Genomic DNA, 26,193 nt, shown 5'->3' on the forward strand with positions numbered 1-26,193 from the left:
ATGATTCACCTCTGGCATAGCAGTTTCAAATCATGCTGCATTTCGAAGCACCACAGTTAGGACTCCAACTTATCTTTGGGGGTGGGGGACAGGTCAACCCATAACAGCAACCTATCTTGCCACCTCTCCCAGTCCCTGCACAATCTTACTCTGATCTTTTGAGATGGTTAATCATGTTTTTCAACCAAGTCCTTGCAGCTGAACCACTCCCCACTCCAATCACTGCCATTTGTTCATCCCTAAGCAACAGCCACCTATTACTGATCCTCCACATGGAAGTTCAGATATGTTCCAGGAACGGCAGAAAACTTCCCAGGAAAAACTTACCAAATCCTTGATAGTTTAGATTTACTTCACATATTGTTGGGGGCTGGAGCGATAGCATAGCAGTAGGGCATTTGCCAACATGGCCGACCCGAGTTCGATTCCTCCGCCCCTCTCGGAGAGCCCGGCAAGCTACCGAGAGTATCTCGCCCACACAGCAGAGCCTAGCAAGCTACCCGTGATGTATTTGATATGCCAAACACAGTAACAACAAAAAAGTCTCCAATGGAGACGTTACTGGGCCCGCTCGAGCAAATCGATGAACAACGGGAGGATAGTGACATTGTTGGGCACATACTGCTGCTACTCAGCTCCATTATATGTGACTATATATAGTGAGACTTTTCTCCAAAGTACTGAAAATTCCCCTCAGTTAAATTCCATCATGGGCTGCGGTTTCCACTCTTTGCTTACCTGATCACTCTGTGATGCCTACATAGCTTCTCAAGGCAGAATTTATTGATCTCTACTCTGGTCTCTCTTGTCATTATGTGCCTCTGCTACAGCACTGATACTGTACAGCATACTAGGGGCATGGGCCACTCTCGGTTATGCTTAGTGCTTACTCCAGGCTGTGCTCAGGGGACCATATGAGTTGCCAGGGATTGAATCAGAATCTATCATGTGAAGGGCAAATGCCTCAATGACTGTTCCATCTCTCTTGCTCATGGGGTCACTACTTTCCTCCTCCTTCTCCTCCTCCTTCTCCTCCTCCTCCTCCTCCTCCTCCTCCACTGAATGACCATGAGGCAGACAATTACAAAGCTGTTCATGGGGTCACTACTTTCCTCCTCCTCCTCCTCCTCCTCCTCCTCCTCCTCCTCCCTCCTCCTCCTCCTCCTCCTCCTCCTCCTCCTCCTCCTCCTCCTCCACTGAATGACCATGAGGCAGACAATTACAAAGCTGTTCATGGGGTCACTACTTTCCTCCTCCTCCTCCTCCTCCTCCTCCTCCCTCCTCCTCCTCCTCCTCCTCGTCCTCCTCCTCCTCCTCCTCTTCCTCTTCCTCCTCCACTGAATGACCATGAGGCAGACAATTACAAAGCTGTTCATGGTTGGTTTCAGTCCTACAATGTTTCGACTTCCATTTGTCCACCACTGCATATTTCCCACCATCAGCATCCCCAGTTTCCCTCCCACCACTACCACCCCCAGCCAATGGCAAGCACTTTCCCTCTCTCTCTCTCTCTCTCTCTTTCTCTCTCTCTCTCTTTCCCTCTCTCTCTCTCTCTCATTCTGACTCTTTCTCCCTCTCTCCTTTTGGGGTTTGCAACATAGATACTGAGAGGTTATCATGTTTTTCCTTTACCTATTTTCAGCACACAGTCCTTATCCAGAATGGTCATTTCCAATTATCTTTGTCATAGTGGTCCCTTCTCTACCCCAATTGCCTTCTTCCGTAATACCTGAGGCAAGCTTCCAACCATGGACCAATCCTGTGGGCTCTCTTCATAAAGGATCAGCTTTCTCAAGGTTCTGTTCCAGGCTCTTTCCACTGACACTCCCATGGGGACTCTCACCCTCTCCCATTGTTCCAGAGAGCAACTCTACACAAATGATTTCTCAGCCCTAGACTTTCCCCCAGAGCATCATACCTACGAGGAGCCAACAACATGACCATCTCTCCTTGTACAGATCTGGACCGTGAATCTAGTGCAAACCTGTGTCTCCACATGGCGTTTATCACACAGCCATTCTTTCATTTGGAGTTCTCAGACAGAAACAGTGGAGTCTTTCTCCACTGTCATCACCCACCTGCCTCCTAGCGTCCTCATGAATAAACACTCTGTATGTTTCCAGCATCTTATGAATCAATCCATCTCTCCCATTACTCTCCATTCCTCTTCTTTGACCTGGATTTCCAGTCTCCAGTGTTGCTATGCTCTCTCGTATACTGAAATCTATTCATCAACTATTCTTTTTTTTTTTATTGTTATTAGTGAAACACCATGAGGTAAATTTGTAGACTTGCAGATTTTTGTGCTTGGGTTTCAGTTATACAATGATCCAGTACCCATCCCTCCACCAGTGCCCATTCTCCATCATTTACAGTTTTTAAAAATTTTTGTTAGTGAAACACCATGAGGTACAGTTGTAGATTTACAAATTTGTGTGCTTGGGTTTCAATTGTACAATGATCAAACACCCATCCCTCCACCACTGCCCATTTTCCACCATCACGGGTCCCCATATCCCTCCCACCCCCCAACCCCCCCATCCCACTCTGCCTCTGTGGCAGGGTATTCCCTTTTGCTCTCTCTCTCCTTTTGGGTGTTCATCAACTATTCTTATGTCTATCCTATTCATTCCTCTAGATGCAGTCAGATTTTTTTCCTATAACCTAAACATGATTTTTGTCTTCCCTCAAAACTTTCAGTAAATCAGTTCAAAGCTGCTCATGTACTCACTTCCATCTGCCTCAGGAGCCTCAATTTCCCTTATCTCCTCTACCTCTTACTCCTTGCCTCAGTCACACAAGTCCCATCTCTGGAACCCAGAACACAATGCATTTTATCTTACTTTGGACCTTTGCACAATAAACGAGACTTACTCTCTTTAGTCTCTTCCAGAAAATTCTCATTCCTACTTTAGATCTCAGGTCAAAATACAGCATAACTGGATGCTTTGCTTGCCGCCTTCAGACAAGGTAGACATCCAATCTAAATTTTACAATAGTAGGTATCATCAAAGCACACCCTATAGTTTATTTATTTGAGTTACTTGCTTTTACAGGTATTTTCTAGTCTCTATTAGGACAGGAAGCACCTCTATTGTATTCATCACTGGACCCTCAGTTCCTAAAAGGAATATTTCTTGTTCATAATGTAGTAATGTGCATATAACTCTCAATACTAGATAATACCTGTTAATAAGTATTAAAGAATGGGATTCCTACCGGTTAGTCAAGTGTGTCATTCACTCCAAAATTTTCCAAAAGAAATTGCCTGGGCTTATATTTTAAAGTGCAGACTACTCCCACTTCACCGATAGACATCATTTTACTTCCTTCTGAGCACAACTAGAAAGCAGAAATCCACTTTTGTTGGTGATATTCTTTCAATTTCTCACTACAACCCAGCCACTATAACTCAGATTACCGTTTGCTTTAATACGCTTAAAACAACAACAACAACAACAACAGCAACAACCTGCCCCAAGCCAAGAATGTACCAAGGCACTTGGAGCTTGAAAGGAGCTGTCAAATCCCTTCTCTCTACCCCTCCCAGGCACATGCCCCTTCCTCTCTACCCGCCCCCCCCCCCCCACTCCTGCTCATCATCGTGCTCTTCAAAAGCGAGCTGGAAGCGTTTTGCAAAAGCCCAAATCCATTCAGTGCTGGGAGTCCTGCTCCTTTTAAACGAAGTTTCCGATGATTTTGGAAGTGCATGGAAGACCCAGCAGAGCGCGGGAAAACTTCCGCGGAGCTCTGACAGTCTTTTTTTTTTAAAAACCAAGCGTTCACCGCCCAAACTCTGGGCTGCATTGCCGGTATGGCAGAGAAAGGCGTTTCTCTGGGTCTCTGACGTCGGTACAATGACAAACACAAATAGAAGAAATGGATGGCGATTTGTTTTCCCAGCTCAAACGCGCACAGCGTGCACTGCTAAGTGAGTCATTCCACCTCACCGGGGCTCCGCTTATCCCTCAGACGCTCCAAGACTGCAGATCTCATCTGCGAATTTTTTAAAAATCTCAAAATGCTGGTACCTTAGCACAAACTCTGAGTTCCTTCATTGCAGGCTACCTGTATTAGTTCAAAGAAATCGGGGAGGGTGCGGGGGAGGGAAAAAAACAAGTCCTGGATTTTTTTCTGCATTAGGCGCTGGACTGGACGCAGCTGGGGATCACTCACCCTCGCTAAACCAAGTGGCCATGAAGCACTGGATGTAGGTAGGGTCCAGAATCTTTATAACGTAGTCCCTGAAGGCGATGAGATTTTCCCTCTCTCCGGCTGTCATCTCTGCAGCCCGGTTCTCCTCCATCTCCCCAGCCTTCCTCGGGTCGCAGACCTTTTAAAGCCTGTCGAGGAGCTGGAATTTCCTGGTGCTGGGAGTTGCAGCTGAATGGAAACCTAAACCCGAGAATCGAAACTGCAACCAGTCGCAGGCGGCAGGAAGTGGAGGTGGGGCAGAAAACTGGTTTCTGGCACTTGGTCTTGCAAACATGCTCAGTGCCCGTTGCAGACTCCCGAACGCCTGATTTTACCAGCTCATGGGCGCTATTGGACCAAGACAGACTGAAGAGGATTCACCCCCACCCCCACCCCCACCCGCAGTAAATGCTTTTTGAATCTCATTTTACCTTTATGCTTTGCCTTTATAGCGATCAAGTTTAGATAGAATTAAAAATGCATGGGTTTCTTTTGTGAATGGCAACATTCTCTTGGCTTTGAAAAAAGAAAGTTGGTAGGTGTAATCCCTTCTCCCAGTTGGGCGGACACATTTTAAGCTTTAAGGAAGCTGCCTCTTCTGCAAAATGGCCCACTTTGCATTCCTACCAGAGTGAGAGAACTCCAGAATAAATAACAGCCAGCAACTAGTTTGTTCAGAGGCTGTAGGAGCCAGCCCCCTTGACCTTAATGCAGAACTGCTTCCTCTCCTGGATGGAAACTTGAGTTTCCCTGGATGGAATTCAGAGTTGTGGTGCTCTAGTCCTTGGAGATATCACACTGACCAATTATTGTTTTAATTCACTGAAGTTATTTGCATGTACTTGTCAGTATCAAATTTCAAATGTGTTGCTGGTGTACATAGACATACAAGTGTTTCCAGATCTTATATTATGCAAATTGCTAAACAGACTTACTAGCTCTACTAATTATTCTGCTGCAGGGCCTTTAATTCCCTTTGAAAACACATTTGGAAACTGAGTCCCTAAGCAGGTGGGACTCATTTTCCAAATATGTTTCCTGAAGTGGAAGCAATGCGCATGACCACATCCCCTTTCAAGTTTCCTTTCTCTCATTTCCCTCCATGGTGTCACTCAAGTTTTCACTGCAGGGTCAGCTAAGGACTTGTTGGAAGTTTGCATGCACGTATTAACATGTCCCCTTTCAGTTTCCTTTCTGTCATTTCCCTCCTTGACATCATTCTAATAGCTGCAGAGCTCAGTCCCTGCATGAACTCTGACTCTCTGCCAGTGTTTCAACCTCTGAGTGGATCGGAGGATCTCCAGAAAAAAAAAGCCACGTAAATGCTGTTCTCTTTCTTTTTTTTTTTTTGCTGTTCTCTTTCAACAAGGTTAGTTTTTCAATGGTTCAATTCACTGTTTTTGCCTTTTGAATTTTCTCTAGTGCCTTCAAGCACTTGTTCTTTTTTCTTGAGGGAATGCTGCAAACACCCTTGTGTACTCAGGGCTTACTCTTGGGTCTGCGCTCCGGATCACTCCTAGGATAATATTGAGGGGACCACAGGTGGTGCTGGGGACCAAACCAGGCTCAGCTGTGTACAAGGCAAATATTTTAACCCCTCGTGCTCTCTCCAATGCAGAAAATGAACTTTTAGGGGCTGGAGCAATAGTATAATGAGTAGGGCTGCTTGCCTTGCATGTGGCTTACCCATCCTTGATATCCCATGTGGTCCCCAGAGCACCACCAGGAGTGATTCCTGAGTGCAGAGCCAGGAGTAACCCCTGAGCACTGCTGATGTGGTTCCTCAAGCCAAAAACTTTTAAAAAGAAAAAAATGGATTTTTAAAACATCAACAATTATATTGTAGTGAATCTGAAAGAACTGAAGTTCCAGAAATGAAGTTTTTTGGCAGATTTAGAAGTAAAGTTTGGGGGCTGGACTTATAGTACAGCAGGTAGGGTGTTTGCCTTGCACCCAGGTTCGATTCCCAGCATCCCCTGTGGTTCCCCAAGCACTGCCAGGAGTAATTCCTGAGTGCAGAGCCAGGAGTAATCTCTGTGCATTGCTGGGTGTGATTTCCCCCTCACCCCCCTGCCCAAAGAAGAAAAATTTGACCAAGGCAAGAAGAGAAGAGTTACAGAATGATGATGAGAAGAATGCAGTTTTAGACCCTCTCTCCCCTCCTGGGCATTCACTTATCTAACACATTTACAAAAACACTCTTTGTCAAATACTGTAAAGAACACTGGATATACAGAGCTGGATATACAAGAGAAAAAAGAGTCCCCCTTATAAGCTCAGAGTTAGTAAAAGACTCTGAGCTTTCACTAAGTAAAAAGCTCGGAATTGGTAAAAGAAGACAGAAATAGATATACAAATACAAATAATTATGGGACTGAATGACAGTATAGCGGGTAGGGGGCTTGCCTTATATACAGATGACCTGGGTTCGGTCCCTAGCATCCCATATGGTCCCCTGAGCACTGATGGGTGTGATTCCTAAGCAGAGCCAGGTGTGTGGCCCAAAACTATTAAAAAAAAAATAAAAAATTAGGTAATTTCCAAATGTGAAGTGATACTTAGAAAGCAAGTGAAAAAAATAATGGAAGTTGGAAAAAATTATTACAGAAGTGAGGGACTACCTTTCTGGAGTAGGTCACGTTTCAGCTGATTTTTTTTTTTTTTTTTTTTTTTTTGGTGATGGGCTGGAGCGATAGCACAGCGGGTAGGGCGTTCGCCTTACAAGCGGCCAACATGGCCGACCCGAGTTCGATTCCTCCGCCCCTCTCGGAGAGCCCGGCAAGCTACCGAGAGTAGTCGATATGCCAGACACAGTAACAACAAAGTCTCCAATGGAGACGTTACTGGGCCCGCTCGAGCAAATCGATGATCAACGGGAGGGCCTTTACCTTTTTTGGTGATGGGCATATCTCACATTGCTCAGAGCTTACTCCTACTCTGTACTCAGGGGACCATATAGGGTTCTGAGGATCAAACCCTATAGTACCTGGGTGGCCACATTACAACTTACACATTGAATTATTTCCCATCTCTGTTGAATCTTTAAGAATGACAAGATTTTAAGAGAGATAGTACAGAGGTTTGGTGTCTGTACTGCACAAAGCTGACCCAGCATCACCAGGAGTGACTTCGGAGCACAGCACCACTGGGTGTGGGCCCAGAACCAAGCCAAAACCCAAATCAAGAGATCAAAGAAAAAGTATAATTGAAAATATTCAGGCTGGAGTGATAGTACAGCAAGTAGGGTGTTTGTCTTGCAGGCGGTCAACCCAGTTTCAATCCCTGGCATCCCATATGGTCCTCCAAGCACCACGAGGAATAATTCCTCTCAACCGTGATTTGAAAGCCAGCAGCATCAGAAACATTTGAAAACTTGTTTGAAAAACAGAAGTTTGATCTAGCAGACCTATGAATCAATAAAGTGGTGGGGTGGACAGCAATCTGTGTTTTAAAAAACCCTCCAGATAGTTCTGATTGCACAGAGAAGTTTGGCAGGGAGGCCTTGAGGATAAGAGGCCTTATCCACTTAGTGGAGGATGTTATATTTCCTCACTGTCCCCAGTGTTTACATCACTTGTAGCAACTTAATTTTTCAGCTCCTTCCACCAACAGTGCAGTCTGTTTTTCCCCCTCCCCATGCATTTTGTTTGGTTTCATAATCTTACTAAAGTCAAGAAAACAGTGTGTCAATCCTGAGCCCAGACTTCAATAAACTTCACATTTTTGTTCTTTTGCATAGATCCCTGATTAAGAAATAAACAAGTTTAGTTGTATCAGAAAGATGGGACAGATAAGGCTTTTGCCTTGCATGTAGTTGATTTGGATTCTAACTCCAGCACACATATAGTTCCCAAAGCACAGAGCCAGGAGTAGACCCTGATTGCTGCTGCTGGATGTGATTTCAAAACCAAAAGTAGATTAAAAAAAAAAAAAGCCAAGGCAAGAACAAGATGGTCCAGAACATCTTGAGAGCTCAGTGTTACTAGCTGAGGTCATCTTTGATGAACACCACCGTCCACTGAAGACAGAGAAAAACTGGGCAAGATCAGCTAAGAAGTCCATGTGACTGTTATGAAGCTATGGTGTTATTCCTGATAAACAGGTGGGATTTGTTTGCTGGACCATGGCACTGACAAGTGCCCAGTCAAGAAAAGTGTGTGTGGTAGAAAAGAGGCCGTGGTTTGAAGTGGGAATGTTACAAAACAGACATATTGAGCAAAATGACAGCAGAAATGCTACTAATGTGTTATAGGATACAGGCTGGTGATTTGTGACACCAAACTGCAGTTATTGTTTTTCTCTGGGAACATATAAGCATACACAAGTTGGATTCATTCAAGATGATTCTGCCAGGTGATGGATGAACAAGATATTGCAGGTCACAGCTAGAACCTCGTCTAATTTTATGCAATCAGCCAAAACTACTTCCAGACTTTTAAAGTATCGGGGGGGGGGGGGGGAACCCAAATACTAACATACTGCACATAATAAAAAAAACCTAAAATATTTATGCTCTAGTCATTTTCAGGTTTGCTATAAATTATGTGGATGAGGAAAGAAGGGCAAGAATGTTGAAGGGTAATTCAAGGGAGGGATTTAAACATAGTCCAGAGAATAATGCTCTCGGTATGAAAGCAAGCATAGAGATTGATAAAATTGGGTCAAGATTCTACCATCTAGTTCTGTGTTCTGTCTAAAACTCTTACTAGATATTTGTGGCTTCACCCAGAGCAACATCTTGCTTTAATGATTAAACACTTTGGTTTAATGATTACACAGAGGTAACAGTGAGGTACACCTAAAAATTTAAAAATAAATTAGCCTCTTGGAAAGTCTGCTTAGGTCCTGCTGCATAGAGTGCCACCTTTGGGACAGGAGTTAAAAATCAAATAAGGGGAAAAAATTTCCTGTTTGGGGTAGGGGGCAGCGGTGTTGGCCTCATGTGGTAGTACTCAGGGATCACTCCTGGCATTGTGCTTGGGGATCATTTCCATCAATGCTCGGGGTACCATAAGGTAGTGCCAGGACTGAATGGAAGGCAAGTGCTCTACCCGCTGCACTATCATTCCAGTCCCCTATTCAAGTATATTTGATCCTAGACTATGCTGAGTGCTAGGGTATACAGATGAACAGGATTGAACCAATAGGAATTTCATTAATTCATTTATTGGTTTGAGGACCATAGCTGGCAATCTTTAGGGTCTACTCCCAGCACTGTGCTCAGAGGCCACTCCTATTGGTTCTTAGGGGATTGTGCAGAGCCAGGGATCAAACCTGGCTCCCTGTACCCAAAGTATATGCTCAGCCCACTGAGCTCTCTTCAGGTTCCCAATTTTAGATTAAACCTCCCCATAACATGAAGTAGGGGCAGGGCAAATACTTGAGCAGAAAAGGTTGAGCAGATTGCCTTCCACATAAGGGGCTCCGGTTCCATCCCAGCACCATCTCACGGTACCCCGAGCACTGCCAGAAATGATCCCCAAGTGCAGAGCCAAGAGATTCCTGGGCTCCACCACAAGACCCAACCCTGACTCCTTCCAGATAAAACCCCAAGTAAGATCTCTATGCCTAGGACATTCTCTGAGCTATTTCAAGTGCAGATGGTCATGAGAAGAAAGGCAGTCTAGTTGGTTCAATCACTGGAATTACTTTCTGCCCCTTGTATGTCATCTAAGGATCTGCCAAATATAACAGGTGTGGCCACCACGGGGATAAATTGACTTGTTTTGCCAAATTTGAATTCCATTTTTCTTCCCTCTTGTTTTCCTTATATATCCATTATATCCTTGCAGAGTAGTAGAAAAAAAATACGCTATCATCGTGACATTGAGATAGCCAGTTTTAGTGTACATTTTTAAACGGGACATATTCCACTTGTTTTCAAGTATATAATTTGGGAATTGACTGAAAACCTAAAGAACGTTATCATTTATCAGTCTTGACTATCTTCTCTGTGCATATGCCAGCTGTGGCAGAATACAAATAGACCAGAGGCCAAAACATATTTATTGAATGGGGGGGCTTCCAAGTTGTGCTCAGGTGTCCCAGGGACCCCTACTGATGGTTCTCGGTCTGGCTGACTGGCAGGTCAATGTGATGGCACAGGATGAAGTACTGCTGGGGACTACCCAGATCACCCAGTGGTGCTTGAGGGTCAGAGACCAAAGAGGTTGATTGTCTACAAGGAATGTGCTTTAACCCGGTATGAACACTCTGGTCCAATGCTAAAGTACTTTTTGAAGATCTTAATCCTTGCTCCCCAGTCTAGCACTACTGTAGCACTGTCCTCCGATTGTTCATAGATTTGCTTGAGCGGGCACCAGTAACGTCTCCATTGTGAGACTTGTTACTGTTTTTGGTATATTGAATACGCCATGGGGAACTTGCCAGGCTGCCTTGCGGGCGGGATACTCTCAGTGGCTTGCCGGACTCTCGGAGAGGGATGGAGGAATCTAATGTGGGTTTGGCCGAGTGCAAGACAAACGTCTTACCCACTGTGCTATCACTCCAGCTTGCTCCCCAGTATACCAACTTGAAATACTGTGAATCTTCTGGTATCTTCATTCTCCAAATAAAATGGATCATTTCAGTTTTTGTTCATCAGATGACAGAATGCTTTAATTCACCAGTTATCTCCCTCATTCCTCTGACAACTTATTTTCCTACTCCAAACTTCAAAGCTAAATGTTTACTTGGTCCATGTATACTTCTGCTTTATCATTATATTCAGCTTTTGTATTAACATTGATAATCTGTTGTTTCTGCTTAATGTTGGAAAAAAAAAAACTGTAGCACTGTCCTCCACTGTTCATCGATAACGTCTCCATTTTGAGACTTGTAGCCCAGCAAGCTACCCGGGACATATTCAATATGCCAAACACAATTGGAAAAAAAAAACAACCAAAAAACCCCACTTCTTCCTGTCCTGCAAGCATATATATATATATATATATATATATATATATATATATATATATTTCATCTTCAAGTGAGGCCTTAACAGTTTTAGAGCGCTTGTTTGGAGGTTCTAGGCAGCTACTCATGTACCTTTGACCCCATCCTTTCACCAAGCATGCAGCTTTGGGAAAGCATATGGAAGGGTGAGGCAGCAAGGGACAACTCCCTACCTGGTCAGGTAGGCCAAATCAACGTGATCAATGCAGTGGAAGATGTCACCAATTCTTAAACTACACTCCTTGTCCCTCTCAAAGGGAATTTTCCAATAGTTTTCTCAAGTCTGATCCTATTCATGGATTTCTTTATTCTCAGAGCTAGTACTGCTTCCTCTATCATGAAGAGGCTTTAGAGCATGAACTAGTTCACAAATTTACCTATACAGAATCACAAGATCTCTGTCCATTTTTACTTCCTCCTGTTTTAAGAGTACAATTTGCCTGCTTCTATTATTCAAATCCACTTACCTGCACTCTATAGAGAACCTCTCTTGTTGAATAAGCTTTGCAATACCAGTGATGACTCTAACTTTCCATGTTGAGTCAGGGACTCCTCTCAGTAGTATTTAAAAAAAAAAAAAAGGGCAGCTTTCCGTTGGTTTTATATCCCCCTCTTCTGAGCACTGACCAAGGCTTCCTTAACTGCATCTTCAAAGATTCTCATTTCTACAGGCTTAAACTTTTAAATGTGGTGCAACTTACCTAGATTTCTTCTCCCAGAGAGAGTAGCTTTAATAATTAACGGATGTTTGACTTTTTGGGGGTTTTGGAGGGGTCCAAGTAATTATGGCTAACACTCTCTGACATCGCTTTCATATTAAGTACCCTGAGAGGTCTAAAGAGGTAATTTCAACATTTTAAAATTATTTTGAACATACAAAAATATTTACAATAGTACAAAAAGAATCCCAATTTTACTGATTAACCAACTTTTAAACATTTTCCCACAATTTGCTTTTTTCTGAACCTCTGAATGAAGGTAATGATTTCACTTCTACTGTGCTTTCATATATACAAATTCTGCTTTGGTGACAGCTACGTTATCAGTAATTTCATCAGTTAACCTTTTTGAACCACTCGAGTGAAGGCTATGTACACAAGTTACGATTTCACTTCCACCTTGCTTTCCTAAATTACTATACATGTATATACAAATTCTGCTTTGGTGACAGCTACATTATCAGTAATTTTATCAGTTAACCTCTCAATCATACAAAAGCCTAAGAAACTTAATGTTAGAAATGAAACCATTTTCTGGATCCTGATGAAATCCCATTTGTGACAAGGAACACCTCTACTCATTCCCTCGACCATTTGAACACTGGAGATAGTGAAATGTTCTATGCGGGAACTGCACCCAACCACCATCTAAAATTCTTTCCAAGTTCAATGAGATAATACTTATTCAAGATGTCCAAATCCTAACTACAGAAGATAGCAAAGTGTAAGTGCCAGCTCGCTCCTTTATAAACACCACACAGGAGTACTTCTCAGAGGAGGCCAAACTATGAAGTAAAAGTATTAATAAGTTTTCCCACTGACCTATGGTAGAAGAGCAAGTGAAAAGGGTTGACTGTATTTCATTTCCAAATCATAAAGGTTAAAAAAAAACACAAAAAGCCTGAGGTAAAACAAAATGTCTCAAGAGACACTAAATTCAGACAAACAAGTAAGAAAACAAAACAATATATTTTTTAATGTTTGTTGTTGTTGTTTTGATTTTTTTCTTTTTGGGTCACATCTGGCGATGCACAGGGGATTCTCCTGGCTCTGTACTCAGGAATTACCCCTGGCGGTGCTCAGGGAACCATATGGAATTCTGGGAATCGAACCCGGGTCAGCCGCATGCAAGGCAAATGCCCTATCCGCTGTTCTATTGCTCCAGCCCCAAAACAAAACAATATTAAACCAAAATGGTAACAGGTAGCTCCCTCAAAGCACAAAGGTCTTAGGTTTTAAAAATCTATAGCAACTATTTATCCAATCCAGTAAATTTATCCATCCATTTTAAGCAGATTGAGGGCTAAATTTGGATGTTCACTGGAAATCCCACATTAAGATAATTTATCAGAACCATTTTGTCATCTCTGAATCTAAAATAAAAACACAGACACCGGTGAAGGACTACCAATATAAAAAGACTGGCAAATGTCTTTTTTTGTTTTTCGTAAGTCAAATGCTATGTAAGTGCATTTTGTTATAGAACGCGCTTCTCATAATTAGATTGACTATACTCATTAAAATTATATGTGAACTGACCAGTTAATGCAAATCACCTGAAAAGGGACCATCTTTATGGCACTTTATCATTAACTCTTTTCAAGATTATAACTCTACTAGAATAATCTGATTTTTAAAAAATACTGCATAGGAATTTCTAGGTTCTTGGTTTTAAGGTGTTATAGTTTTATTTTCCCTTTTGCTGAATACACATTTGTTTTACTGGAAGTCCAGATAAACAAGTATATAAAGGAAATATTAAAAATTTTTTGGCAAATGTTAAGATACACTGCAGATTAAAATGCCTGAATTTAACCTTAAGTAATGGTTTTGAATAATACAAAATTTCAAGAAAAATAAAGCCTGTTCAAAGGGATTCTCCTAGCTTATAGCACATTTCCAGAATAACTTGCAAAAAAAAAAAATCCAAAAATACCACTGACTACTTTAAAAATATGTCAATACCATATGGCTTTATGAAATAACTTCTAAACTTTACAATTTTTTACTTAAAAAGGATTCCAAGTTTTAAATAAACCACTAGCAGTATCATTTTCTCCACTTAAAAGTGCTTATCTCTGAGGCGGAACATACATACTTTTTGAACAAATAATGATTTTTACAAAGTTTTAACACAAAGAAACACAAAATATTTTAAAGGGGAAAAGAGTTTTCACTGCAAGTCAGTCCTCTTTAAGTAGACTGACTTAAGTTAATGACATTGTTCCTTTCAGAAATATTAATGAGATGCTTTGGCAAATTTAAGACAAATCACAGTCTCCACCAAGAGACACTGGCATTAATGATGTCCGTGGAGATGGCAATTGTAATGATGGCTCAGTTTGAATAGACATATTACTCGGCTGGTTCTCCAAATCAGAGGTAAAGGTGCTTTCTTCTCTAACATCAAGAGTTTGTTCAACTGAAGTTATCTGTGGTGGAGTACTATTTACAGTTCTGTTAGTATCGAGTGAAGTAATGTCACACTCCCTGTCCAGAACACCAAATTCATCGTCTATTGTAACTACATCTTTAGTTTCAACTGGCTGCAAGGATGGTGCCAAAAACTCAGTCTGTAGAGGGTCTTGAGGACCACTATTGTTACATTCTGTATTCTCCTTTACTTCAGAATCCTTATCACTATCACTATCAATAGTGATGACAACTGGAGAACGTGAAGCATTATCCCCATGATGTTTCTTATGCTTCCTCTTGTGTTTCTTCTTTTTCTTTTTATGATGTCTAGTTGTATCGGTGGCTTTTCCTTCATAGACTATCTCTACACTTAGACTCCGGGTTCTCCTTTTCTTCCTCTTTTGTTTTGTTTCTCTGTCTGATGATCGGCTGTCTGAAAAGCTGTCACTCTCATTTTTGTAGTTTCCATCCAATTTTGATGAAGACTTTTGGTAATGACTCTCCTTAACTTTAGAGGCAAAGTCTCGAGATGTCTGAGCTACTTCACTAGTACCCTCCAAATGACGTGTTTTATATTTTCGTTTCCCTCCAGGTTTTTCATTTCTTACCCGGTCAGGTCCTGTAGATGCAGTCTTTGATCTACTACTAGATAAGCTCCTTGATCTGTGTCTTTCATAGTAATAATATTTCCTTTCACTGTGATTATTTTTTTTTCGAGCATTTGTTCTTTCAGAAAAAGACTGAATTCTAAATTCTGGACTTGAAGATTGTCTAGAATAATGAGCTCTGGATAGTGTCCTCCTCCTGTAAGATGATTCATAACCATCTCTGTCCTTATTTCTACTATAGTAGGTATACTCCCACTTATATCTGCTTCCAAAATTATTTCTTAAGTAATAACGATCTCTATTTCTGCTTCGTGATCTTCTTTTACCATGATCACTGCTGCGAGACCTGGATCTGCTTGTGCTTTCACTACTTAAAGACAAAGTTTGGCTTCTTCTGGACCAACTGCTCTCTCTAGTTCGTGATCTCTTTTTGTCTCTTCTACTTCTAGGTCGGCTACTATCTCTGCTTCTGGATCGTTTGCTTTTCATTCTTTTCTTCTCATGATGCTTCCTATGATTCTTCTGATCACTTCTACTCTGTGAACGTGAATCTGAACTTCTTGATCGTCCCCTCCTCCGGTGTCTATGGTTATAAGGAGAATATACCCTGTCTCCTCTGATAGATAAGCTCAGGTCTCTGGGAGATGACAGTGATGTAGATCGTTTTTCCTCATTCTTTGATCTGATTCTTGTAACAGAATCACAGTGGCCTTTATTTATTTGCTCATCCTTTCCAAGGACAGAGCGTGGAGTTGAACATCTACTAACATCACTATCGCCCGAACTGTAAGACTGCTCTTGTTCTTGTGTCTTCGCTGTCTCCATTTTCTCGTAAGAGCCTAACTCCTCAGAATCAGAAGATAGTTCAACAAGTTCTGGGGTTCTCTCAGCTAGTGGTTTAACAAACCCAACAATGACACAATTATCTGAGGAAGAATCACTGTCATTATTTAGGTCCTCGTTGGTTTGTACTCCTTGTATCTGAGATGTGGCCCTTGCCGATACAAGTTCATCATCTGAACTGTCAGAAGAATTTAAAAGGGAAGATATAGCAGCATGTACCTGTTCAGAGCTTGAGTAAGATGGTCCTGGAGTTTCATCATCCCATGGTGCTTGACTAACAGTGGCTATATTAATATCCAGCTCTTGGGGCTCAGCTTCGTCTGGAGAAATTGTTATGACTGAAGAATCAGAATGACTACCTTCTTCATATGAAGGGGCAGGGCAATCATAATTAGCATGCTGGTCAAAGGCTGCCATGTTAAAAGGAGATCGAGCAAAACTGATAAATTCATGTATAAAATGTTCGGTCCGATTAAGTAAAAATGGTCTTAAATCAGATACAAATGCCTGACTCTCTAAGTCATAGCGAGTAACATTACTCATGATGATGTGCTGTACAATATTCACTAAAGAACCATGAGCTCCAAAAAGAACTGTAAGTTCTCGTTTTAACCAGGGAACTAATCTATGAAGACAAGCTGGATTTCTACGAAAAAATTCAGCAGAAATATCCCTGTAGCGGCCACCATCTTCAATATTTCTAACACGAGCACCAGCCCGATAGAGAGTTCGCCTGAAATTTATAATATCCTGCTCTTGTATTTTCCGCAAAGATCGTTCATCTGCAACTGTGGTTGGTCTCCTTAGTGAAGCCTGTCTTATAAGGTCATTATTTCTAAGTCCTGCTGAAATGCTTAACCCTTCAAATACCACTCCACTATCTGGTGGAGTAGTTGTTCTTCTATTCACAGTACTACTAGGTGAATAAACAGAATTACTTCGTTCCCGTTCCCGTTCCCGTTCCCTTGTCATAGTTGTGCGATAGCGGAACCTTCGAACATCAGGGGTAGCAAAAGATCCATTATATGAAGGCCTTAGGACATATTCCTTGAAGTCATCTTCTGCCCGCACAGAATGGAAAATAGAGTCAAAAGGTTGTTTACATAGTGGACATTCAGCTTTGTTTTTTGACCACTCCTGTACACAGCGAAAACAGAACTTATGTAAGCAGCGGTCTAAGTAAGACACATTATCAAATCTATCCAAACATATAGGACACTTCGAATCAGGAGATGCATCAGCTGGTACTGTCTGTTGCAATTTGCTAGTACCAGCTTTAGGTGAAAAGCTATCCATTTTAAATTCCTTGGTAGCCGATGCCATTATCTGTAAAAGGTGAAAAGAAAAATACATTAGTAACCTGATAAATTAATTTGAACAGATGGCAAATAAAGACTAAAAACATACTTCGATAAAAATTGCTAGACAGCAGTAACATAAAAACTGCAGCATAATAATATATCACTTAAAAGGACAAACTTGGAAGTCAAGATTTCCTGGAATTAAATTCAGGTTCCACACTGAGAGTGTGACTGTGGGTCTGTTGCTATTTCAATTTCATGGTTAAACAGTGATTTGTGAAAAACGTAAAAAGCCCTTATAAAGGTGGCTGATTAACAGTAATCTCTATCTTACTGTAAAGAATTCTGTCGTGAATAAAAAGCTCTATTCTTATTATAAAAACATTTAACAAGGGGCTGGAGCAATAGCACAGCAGGTAAGGCATTTGCCTTGCATGCGGCCAACCCGGGTTCGATTCCCAGCATCCCATATGGTCCCCTGAGCACCGCCAGGGGTGACTCCTGAGCGCAGAGCCAGGAGTAACCCCTGTGCATTGTCAGGTGTGACCCAAAAAGCAAAAAAAAAAAAAAAAAAACCAAAAAAACAAAACAATATCCTATTTTCTTCTTAAAAAAGCTTAATTTCTCTTAAAAATAGTCTAATAGTTAAATACTGGAAGCACACAAAAAGTACAAAGGAAATTATACCAAGTATCCATATACTCATACTTAGATTTAACAACTACTTTTTCATGGTTATGCCAGATTTTTCTAATGGTCTCCTAATCTTGTCCCTTACTATCCCTCTCTAGAAGACAAAAAGTTCTCAATTGGTAGCTTTTCCTATATAGTTTTAGATATTTATACTATATTTTTACATATTATATATTACGTAAAACTATATATTACATAAAACTATATATGTTACGTAAACTAGCTATATCAAATAACATACATACCAAATTTATCAGTTTGAAATAATCCTAAAGTTTTGGTTGAAGGTTGTTTTTTTGGGGGGCATACCTGGAGAGACACAGGGGTTACTCCTTTCTCTGCACTCAGGAATTACTCCTAGCAGTGGAAAGGGGACCACATGGGATGCCCGAAATTGAACCCAGGTCAGCTGTGTGCAAGGCAAACGCCCTACTTGCCAAACTCTCGCTCCAGCCCCTAGGTGGAAATTCTTTCACATAAAGGATCTTTTAGTAAAGACTAAATGAAATAATAAATGTCAACTCAAGGGTAATGCCTGGCCTATTACTGCTGAGTAAGTGTTAGTTACTACTGTTATTTTACTATTATATTCATGAATTCCTTTTGGTATCCAAGAATGACTTAAAAACATTTAATCCAAAGTTAGCTTTACAGTATCTTTAAATCATGCGTTCAGTCCATTTCCTTTATAAGATTTTACCACAAGGCACACTAGAATCTTTTCTTTAAACATACATACGCTGGTTTGTTTATATGGACGTATACCTTAAAAAAATGAAACTGTACAACTGAAATCAAGTATGAATTTAATTTTAACTGTTAATTTATAAATCCCTTCTGCAGCACTTCGTACTAATCGTTTTCTATATACCAAATGTTAAGATTTTCCTTAACCTACTATTCATCTTTCTTCACCATCTCTGTCAAGTTTGTCAAATAATACTTTTCAGTAGGTTCTTTGGCTTTAAAAAATTAACAAAAGCAAAATTCTTCCCCCCCAAAACTGAGAAATATAAATATTTCATCACAGACTTCTAATTAAGCTTATTTAAGGCATCTATTTTCTAAACTGGAAAAGAAAATATAAGTGTTTTAAATGTAGTATAAATTATAAATATATAATCCTAAGGGTTTTATTTAAGCTCTGAAACTTTATTATTACGTAAATTCCCCAGTATTCTCCCACTACCAATTCTAGTATTTCTATTTGCCACTCATGGGAGGAGGAGGAGCTCTAAAAATAAAAATCTTTAAACTGTGCCAGGAATGTGGTTCAGCAGTAGAGCCCTTGACTTGCTTGTGTTAGGCCTTGGATTTGATTCCCAACACTACCCACTGCCCTGACCAGAATGCTGCATTAGGAGAAGGAATGAAAAGTAGAAAGAAACTGGAAAGGTTATCAGAACAGGTTTTGCCTGAATTAATTCTGTAAACTGAAGAAATCCATATGAACTCTACAGACTCGTTTTAGTTTGCCCCTCTAGTAAGATTAGAAAAGAGGGGGAAAAAAAACCCCTTGGATTTCAAGCCAATATTCTCCCTTTCCCCATAACAGGTTTTATTTTCATTTCTTTAAAATGTGGAATTTTAGGGGCAAGAGTGCAAGGTACTTGCCTTGTACATATCCAACCCAGGTTCAATCCCCAGCACCCATATGGTCCCAAGTCCCTTCAGGAGTGATCCTTGAGTACAGCATCAGGAGCAAGCACTGCTGGGTGTGGCCCAAAATTTTAAAAATAAAACACTTAGGATTTATCAAATATTTCCAGATCATGTAAGAATCACAACCTAGATGAATTAAGGAATATTATTAGATACCTAGGGATTCAAACGAAACAAAATCTCAAATGAATAGCATTTTTGAAGAAATTTTGTCTTTTCTTTCCTTTTTTTTTTAATGCCTATTAACTACTTGGATAACTTATCACTCAAAAACTGAGACAGGGGTGCAGAGACTCTACAGGGAATAAAGCACTTGTCCTGCATGCGGCTCACCAGACTCATCAGCCACCATGGCATGAGGTCTTCCAACATTGCCACAAGTGACTCAAATACAGAACCAGAAGCCCTGATCATAACCATGCCTCCCCAAAGAATGCACCATCATTTAAAATAGGTATAAAAACAGCAACAACAATAAACTACAGTTATACTTTGTATTAATTCCTATGCAAGATCTTTAACTGGGACCAGAGTGATAGTACAGAGTACTGTGGGTAGGGTGGCCAAACTTGATTTGATCTCCGGCACCCCATATGATCCTCCCAGTCCTGTCAAGAGTGATTCCTGAGAGTGCTCTGCCACAGAGGCAGGGTGGGATAGAGGGATGGGGGGGTGGGAGGGATACTGGGATTAGTGGTGGTGGAGAATGGGCACTAGTGAAGGGATGGGTACTAGATCACTGTATAACTGAAACCCAAGCACAAAAATCTGTAAGTCTAAAAAAAAAAGAAAGAATGTCAAACCTCACTGGTGGAGGGATGGGTACTTAATCATTGTATAATTGAAATCCAAGCACAAAAGTTTAAGTCTACGACTGTACCTCATACTGTTTCACTAATAAAAAATAAATAAATAAAGTTAAAATGTGCCAAAAAAAAAAAAAAGAAAGAAAAAGAAAACAAGAGTGATCCTTGAATGCAGAATCGTGTGTGTGTGTCTCCCTCCTTTAACTGCAAACTGGCAATCAGAAACATTATCCAGGAGCCAGAGAGATAGACCAGGGTCACCTGCTATACTCAGCAGACCTGGGTTCTATCCCTCACACAACATATGATCCCCAACACTGCCAAGAGTGATCCCTGAGCGTAGACCCTGGACTAAGCTTTGCATATCACCATGTGTAACCCAACTCCCTGCTCCCAAACCAAAATAGAAACATTAACCAATGAAGTGAATGGAAAGTAATCAGAAAATGAGATTTACTGCTTTAAAATCATTACTAAAATTAAAACAATTGCTGAGATGCAAATAAAGCAGAACTCCCCAATTCTACACCAACTACAATTTCACACCCATCCATGATGCCATTTTATAGGGAATGTCCCAAACAGGCAAATCTATACATGAAAATTAGATTGGTGGCTGCTTGGTAGGAAGAGAAAGGGATTGTTTGCTTGCATTTTTTGCCATTTTTGTTTTTAGGTCACCAGAGTACGGCTGAAGGCTTACTCCAGGCTCTATGTACAGAGATCCCTCCTAGCACTGGTACCTTACCTCTGGCACTAACTCTCCTATCCCAGGATTCTGAGACTTTTTCCTAGGACTACGAAAATGTGTTATTAGATTATGGTTTAATAACCTAAAAATTATCAAACAAGCTTTAACAAACTATATGAACGGAATGTAAATTACGTATCAACAAAGCAGTTTTTGAAAATAAAATGAAGTCCTAAAACAGAAACAACTAGCTAGGAGACAGATTTAAGATTTGTAGGAGAGGGCTGGAGCAGTAGCACAGTGGGTGGGGCGTTTGCCTTGCATGTGGCTGACCGGGTTGGATTCCCAGCATCCCATGTGGTCCCCTGAGCACTGCCAGGGGTAATTCCTGAGCGTAGAGCGAGGAGTAACCCCTGTGCACCGTCGGGTGTGACCCAAAAAGCAAAGCAAAAAAAAAAAAATTTGTAGGAGAGGTTCTAGGTTTAAATACAAAAATCTACCAAGGCAGTGCTTGAGTGCTTGTTCTAGAAGAAGCTTGTGATAAAGGATTCTTAGCTTTGTAGTAATTAGGACTGCAATGTCATTTTCACATAAGGGAGACAAACCCTTTCTTTTGGTACCATTTCCTTAACACTCTCAATAATAAGATCTTCGGAATAAATTGATCAATCTAAGCCACCCCTTACCCAAATTTTCAAATAAGGCTTTCAACAAGGATTAAAAACTTGTGTCGTGGAATCAGGAATGTGCTCCTCCTCTCCTTTCCCTGTGCTTCTGGGTTCCAGGCAGTCATGCCCATTAACTGCCTCTAAGAGCCAGACATTCACAAATGATTCTGTGAAGAGAGCACACACTGCAGAGATGCCTCTGGACCCCAAAACCACCAACCAGTTAAAAATTTAACTCCAGCTCTATCATCCTACTTAAAATTTTAGAATTCCAGGAGTGCGTGGCTGCAAATGCGGCCACATAACCCTTCATACTTTATGCCACTGAAATACCAAAAGCAGCATATCACATTTGATGGGGTGTAAGGTAGAAGACAACTGATCTTGATTTAAAAGAAACCACACAAACACACACATTAGTCTCAAACTCTAATAACTTGTTAATAATCTCTTATACAGGGGCTCCACAATGAGATACAATTTTCACAGACTTTCTTCTATGGAAAGGCCCTCCCGTTGATCGTCGATTTGCTCGAGCGGGCCCAGTAACGTCTCCATGGGAGACTTTGTTATTACTGTGTCTGGCATATCGAATACTCTCCGTAGCTTGCCAGGGTCTCCGAGAGGGGCGGAGGAATCGAACTCGGGTCGGCCATGTTGGCCGCGTGTAAGGCGAACGCCCCACCCACTGTGCTATAGCTCCAGCCATCGGGATAGCACAGCACATCGGGATAGCGATAGCACAGCGGGTAGGGCGTTCGCCTTACATGCGGCCAACATGGCCGACCTGAGTTCGATTCCTCCGCCCCTCTCGGAGAGCCCGGCAAGCTACCGAGAGTATTCGATATGCCAGACACAGTAACAACAAAGTCTCCCATGGAGACGTTACTGGGCCCGCTAGAGCATGATTCCTGTACTCTGAAATGTCATATGGAAGTTACAGAAACTATTGATCAGATCTTATAAAATGCAATTCTAAAGCTGGAGCGACAGAACAGCAGGCAGGGTGCTTGCCTTGCAAGGATGAGGCCTGGGTTCGTTCCTTGGCACCATATATGGTCCCCCTATCCTTCCAAGAGTGATGCCTGAGAGCAAGGCCAGGAGTGAGCATTTCCCTCCAAAGCTGCTCATTCCAGCACTTGTATTCTGTATTCCGGCTTCCTCTACACTTCACTGACTACAAACCACACCAGGAACTTCAAAGCTCACCCCGACGAACCTGGACCTTGGATTTCTCTTTCTCGTCACCTCGAAAAACCTACCAAAGTTCTACTTTTCCCTCCTCTTCACTTAAGCACAGTACTTTCCCCTCCCCTCGCTCCCACCCCCCCCCCCCTTTCTAGGAATCAGCAGTCAGCAGAGAAACCACACTGACCCGATGGCGACGGGCCGGGGACAGCCCCCGCCAAAAACATGCTCTCAAAGGCGGTCAACTCCGACACCACCACCACGACCTCCTCGGGTCGCAACGGGCCAAGGGCCAGAATCTGGACAAGCCCCACGTGCGGCACCCTTAACTGCCGTTATCCCCACTTTACAGACGGGCTCGGGCGTTAGGGGGCCCAAGCTGAGGTGGCACCTCTACCCCCTGGATCCGGACCGTGGTGTCGCGTTAGGGGGCGGTTCCTGTGCCAAGCCCCCTGCCGCCCACCGCCAGGCTGGCACCCCGGGGTGGGGGGGAGTGATGCTACATTAACACGCCTCCCGCCACCGCTGCCCGGTCCGACCCCAACTCTCCCAGGGGTGTCCCCCTCCTCAGGCCCCCCCCCCCCGTGTCCCCATTGTTCGTCACGACTCACCTCGGTGGAGCCCGGCTCCGGCCCGGTCGGGGTGCTGGCGGCGAGCTCCCGGCGGCCCAATAGGCTGGGTCGGTGACGGCAGGATCCGCGGAGACGCACCCGGCGACTTCTCCGCCGGCCCTCGGGAGCGGGCGCGGGCCGGGGCGCTTCACCCTCCTCGCGAGACAGCGGAGACCCCGGCGGCTGCGGCGAACCCTGTGACGTAAAGCGCTCGTCACCAATCGCGGCCGGCGGGAGGCGGCCCCGGCCCGACCGGAGCCCCTGCGCGCCCCGGCGCCTCAAAACACAGCGGCCGCCCGCCGGGCTGGGCGCATGCGCGCTCCGCTCCCGGCCGCGGCCCCGGCGCCCCTCCCCTCCCCCACCGCCCTGCGGCGCCCAGAAACGGCGCCGCGACCCTCCCCGCCGGCCCCGGCCGCGCTCCAGCCCACCTTTCTTCAAGCTAAAACGCTCGGGGTTCCAAACGCCCCCACACCCCGCCATCCCACCACGATGTGGCGTCTGCTGAGCCCGACGGTCGGTCACTGTGACTGACGGACGCGCCTCTGCTCCCTCTGCTCCCTGTCTACCTCGCCAACCCCCCTGCGAAGGGTTACACAAGCGTGTCTCTCTCTCTCTCTCTCTCTCTCTCTCTCTCTCTCTCTCTCTCTCTCTCTCTCTCTCTCTCTCTCTCTCTCTCTCTCTCTCTCTCTCTCTCTCTCTCTCTCCTCTCTCTCTCTCCTCTCTCTCTCTAGCCGACGGGAACAGGAACCGTTTGTGCGAGCGACGCTCGCTCGGGGCCCCGCTTAAGCGGATTCGCAGGGAATCCCAAACGCGCCCCACCCGTCACCTAGGTGACGAGACATCGGCTCCACTCGGATTAAACGGATTATCATTACCTTCAGACGCAGGGCTGAAGGGTTCCCGAACCTTCCCTCCCCACCCAAGACCTCTTCTCCCCAAGATCGACTTCTCCCCGCTTCCTGACCGGACGAACGCCGGGTTGAAAGCCGGCTCTCGACCGTCTCGGGAGGTGACGGCTCAAGCGCGACGATTGGGGCCTACACAGCGCCCCCACCCCCCGCCCCGCTCCCTCGGCCCCTCCAGGAGCCGAGCAAAGCGCCCCAAACGTTCCACAGCGGAAGTCGCTGCGAGCGCCCACGGGCCGGAGCGCGGCCCCCAGCCTTTAACTCCGGCTATGTGCATGCCCCCGCCCCCCACCGCCACCCCCGAAACGCTCGCAGCCAGACCCGGCCGCGCCACGTACTACTCTTCTCCCTAGCACTACCTGTTCCACAAGCCATGACATCCTCGGAGGGCTCAACATCGACTCGTACTCGCGCGGCAAAAGTGCGCTACCACCTTTGCTTGACCACGTCAGAGAAAAATTAGTCGGGCGTCGGTGTGGGCGCAGACTGCGGGGGCGACGGGTGGGGACAGTTCATTCTTCCAGCGTTTGGAAGCGGGCGTTCCAGGTACCCGGCGGATGCTGCCCTTTTTTTTTCAAATCAACTCTGAAATGCACTCGGCAGTATTAATTATCCTGCGCCCAAAACGCTATGCGCCTTAAAATATTAATAATAATGAAAAGTGGCTGACCAAGCACGCCCGTCTCTTCGGGCCATAAAAAAAAAAATTTTTTTTTTCATTTCTTTCCTCGCGGACCTTTAACCCCTCCCTTCCAGAAAGGCGGGCAAGGCCGGCCGCGTCACGTGATCCCGCCCCAAGTCCGGGCGGAAGAGGCCGGCCTCGCCGAAAGGAAACGCTCTGCGAAGCGAGGGGGCGGGGCGCTCGTGCCCGACCGAAAGATGGCCGCTGCCATTCCGCAGCCACCGCCCGGGAGGTTATCTTAGGCCCTGACGCTTCCGCCCGTTCCCGCGCCCCGCAGCCGCTGCCTTACCATGAGGCCCGTAAGCCGCCGCACTCTCGACTGGATTTATTCCGTGGTAGGTCGCGGGTCCGGCGGGGCTCCACGGTGCCGATCTTCTCAGGCCCTGAGGCAGAAGGACCCCTATTCCTTCAGCGTCCCTAGACTCCCAAATCCATTCCCGAATTAAGCGTTTCTCTCTCACCTCGACTCCTCCTCTTCCTGAGGACACGCTCTTCCGCTTCTTACGTAAGGGCGGCCGGGTGTTCGCGTCGCCGGAACCCCATTTATTCGAGTTTGGCCGTAGAATCCCTTAGCAACGTCATCGCAACGTGATGGGGCTGGGGAGGCACTCCTCACGTTACATTAATTTGGCTGGTCCTCTTCCCCCTCCTCCACCCCCCCCGCCCTTGTTCTAGTTGCTCCTCGCGATTGTGCTCCTCTCCTGGGCATGTGTCATCTATGCATCAACGGTGGCCGCCCGCCGGCAGCTAAGGAAAGATTACCCGGACGGAAGCTTCGGCATGAGTGAAGATTTGTGATTACTCTGCATTTCACCGTACACCGTTATTATTATTATTTTTTTACTTCAAACCGATCATCTATTAAGATGTAAAAGTAAAAATCTGAAAAATACGAATTTCTGTATGTAATCCTTGGAAATGACTAAATTTTCTGTCCCCAATAAGTACAGACTTCTCATTCATTATTCTCTCAAAGCAAGGTCGATTTGACAGCTCTCGGGTTTTGGAGATTTTAGATGGGGTGACAGGGTTTTCAACCTAGGGTTCTTCTTGAAATGCCACAGAAAAACTCAAGAATAGGTGGAATTCGTTTTTGTTTATTGTAAAATACATTCTGTTGCTTATCTTCACATCAGACTAGTGTATTTTGCGTGTAAGTTAGAATCTTATGCAACACCTTTTTGACATCCAGTTTTCAAATCAAGATAGGTCAGAAAATGTAGCTGTAATTATTCATTCCATCTTATTAGTGT

At 43.8% G+C, this 26,193-nt stretch overlaps 3 protein-coding genes across 5 annotated transcripts in view; 1 reads left to right on the forward strand and 2 right to left on the reverse strand.

Annotated features, from left to right (window-relative positions):
• RIGI (RNA sensor RIG-I) overlaps nucleotides 1-4,388 on the reverse strand; it is a 41,345-nt gene extending 36,957 nt beyond the window's left edge. For both annotated transcript variants that reach the window (XM_056117356.1, XM_056117355.1), the window contains exon 1: nucleotides 4,177-4,388. In XM_056117356.1, the coding sequence (XP_055973331.1) occupies nucleotides 4,177-4,306 (130 nt within the window). In that variant the 5' untranslated portion in view covers nucleotides 4,307-4,388. The remainder of the gene's footprint in view (nucleotides 1-4,176) is intronic.
• Nucleotides 4,389-13,820: 9,432 nt separating this feature from the next.
• Nucleotides 13,821-25,404, reverse strand: TOPORS (TOP1 binding arginine/serine rich protein, E3 ubiquitin ligase). Of its 2 annotated transcripts, none has more exons than XM_056117131.1 (3): nucleotides 25,230-25,404; nucleotides 23,354-23,548; nucleotides 13,821-17,059 (listed from the first exon to the last, which is right to left on the reverse strand). In XM_056117131.1, exons 1-3 carry the CDS (start codon nucleotides 25,230-25,232, stop codon nucleotides 14,129-14,131), a joined length of 3,129 nt encoding a protein of 1,042 aa, XP_055973106.1. In that variant the 5' UTR covers nucleotides 25,233-25,404; the 3' UTR covers nucleotides 13,821-14,128. The 2 variants fall into 2 exon arrangements, with proteins under 2 accessions (XP_055973106.1, XP_055973105.1); XM_056117130.1 differs by lacking the exon at nucleotides 25,230-25,404 and adding an exon at nucleotides 24,618-24,699.
• On the forward strand, nucleotides 25,135-25,823 carry SMIM27 (small integral membrane protein 27). The gene is made up of 2 exons (XM_056117132.1): nucleotides 25,135-25,275; nucleotides 25,616-25,823. The coding sequence occupies exons 1-2, from the start codon at nucleotides 25,231-25,233 to the stop codon at nucleotides 25,736-25,738; spliced, it is 168 nt and encodes a 55-aa protein (XP_055973107.1). The 5' UTR covers nucleotides 25,135-25,230; the 3' UTR covers nucleotides 25,739-25,823.
• The last annotated feature ends 370 nt before the right edge of the window (nucleotides 25,824-26,193 follow it).

Source organism: Sorex fumeus, unplaced genomic scaffold (assembly GCF_029834395.1).
Source record: "Sorex fumeus unplaced genomic scaffold, SorFum_2.1 ptg000034l, whole genome shotgun sequence".
Taxonomy (NCBI): domain Eukaryota; kingdom Metazoa; phylum Chordata; class Mammalia; order Eulipotyphla; family Soricidae; genus Sorex; species Sorex fumeus.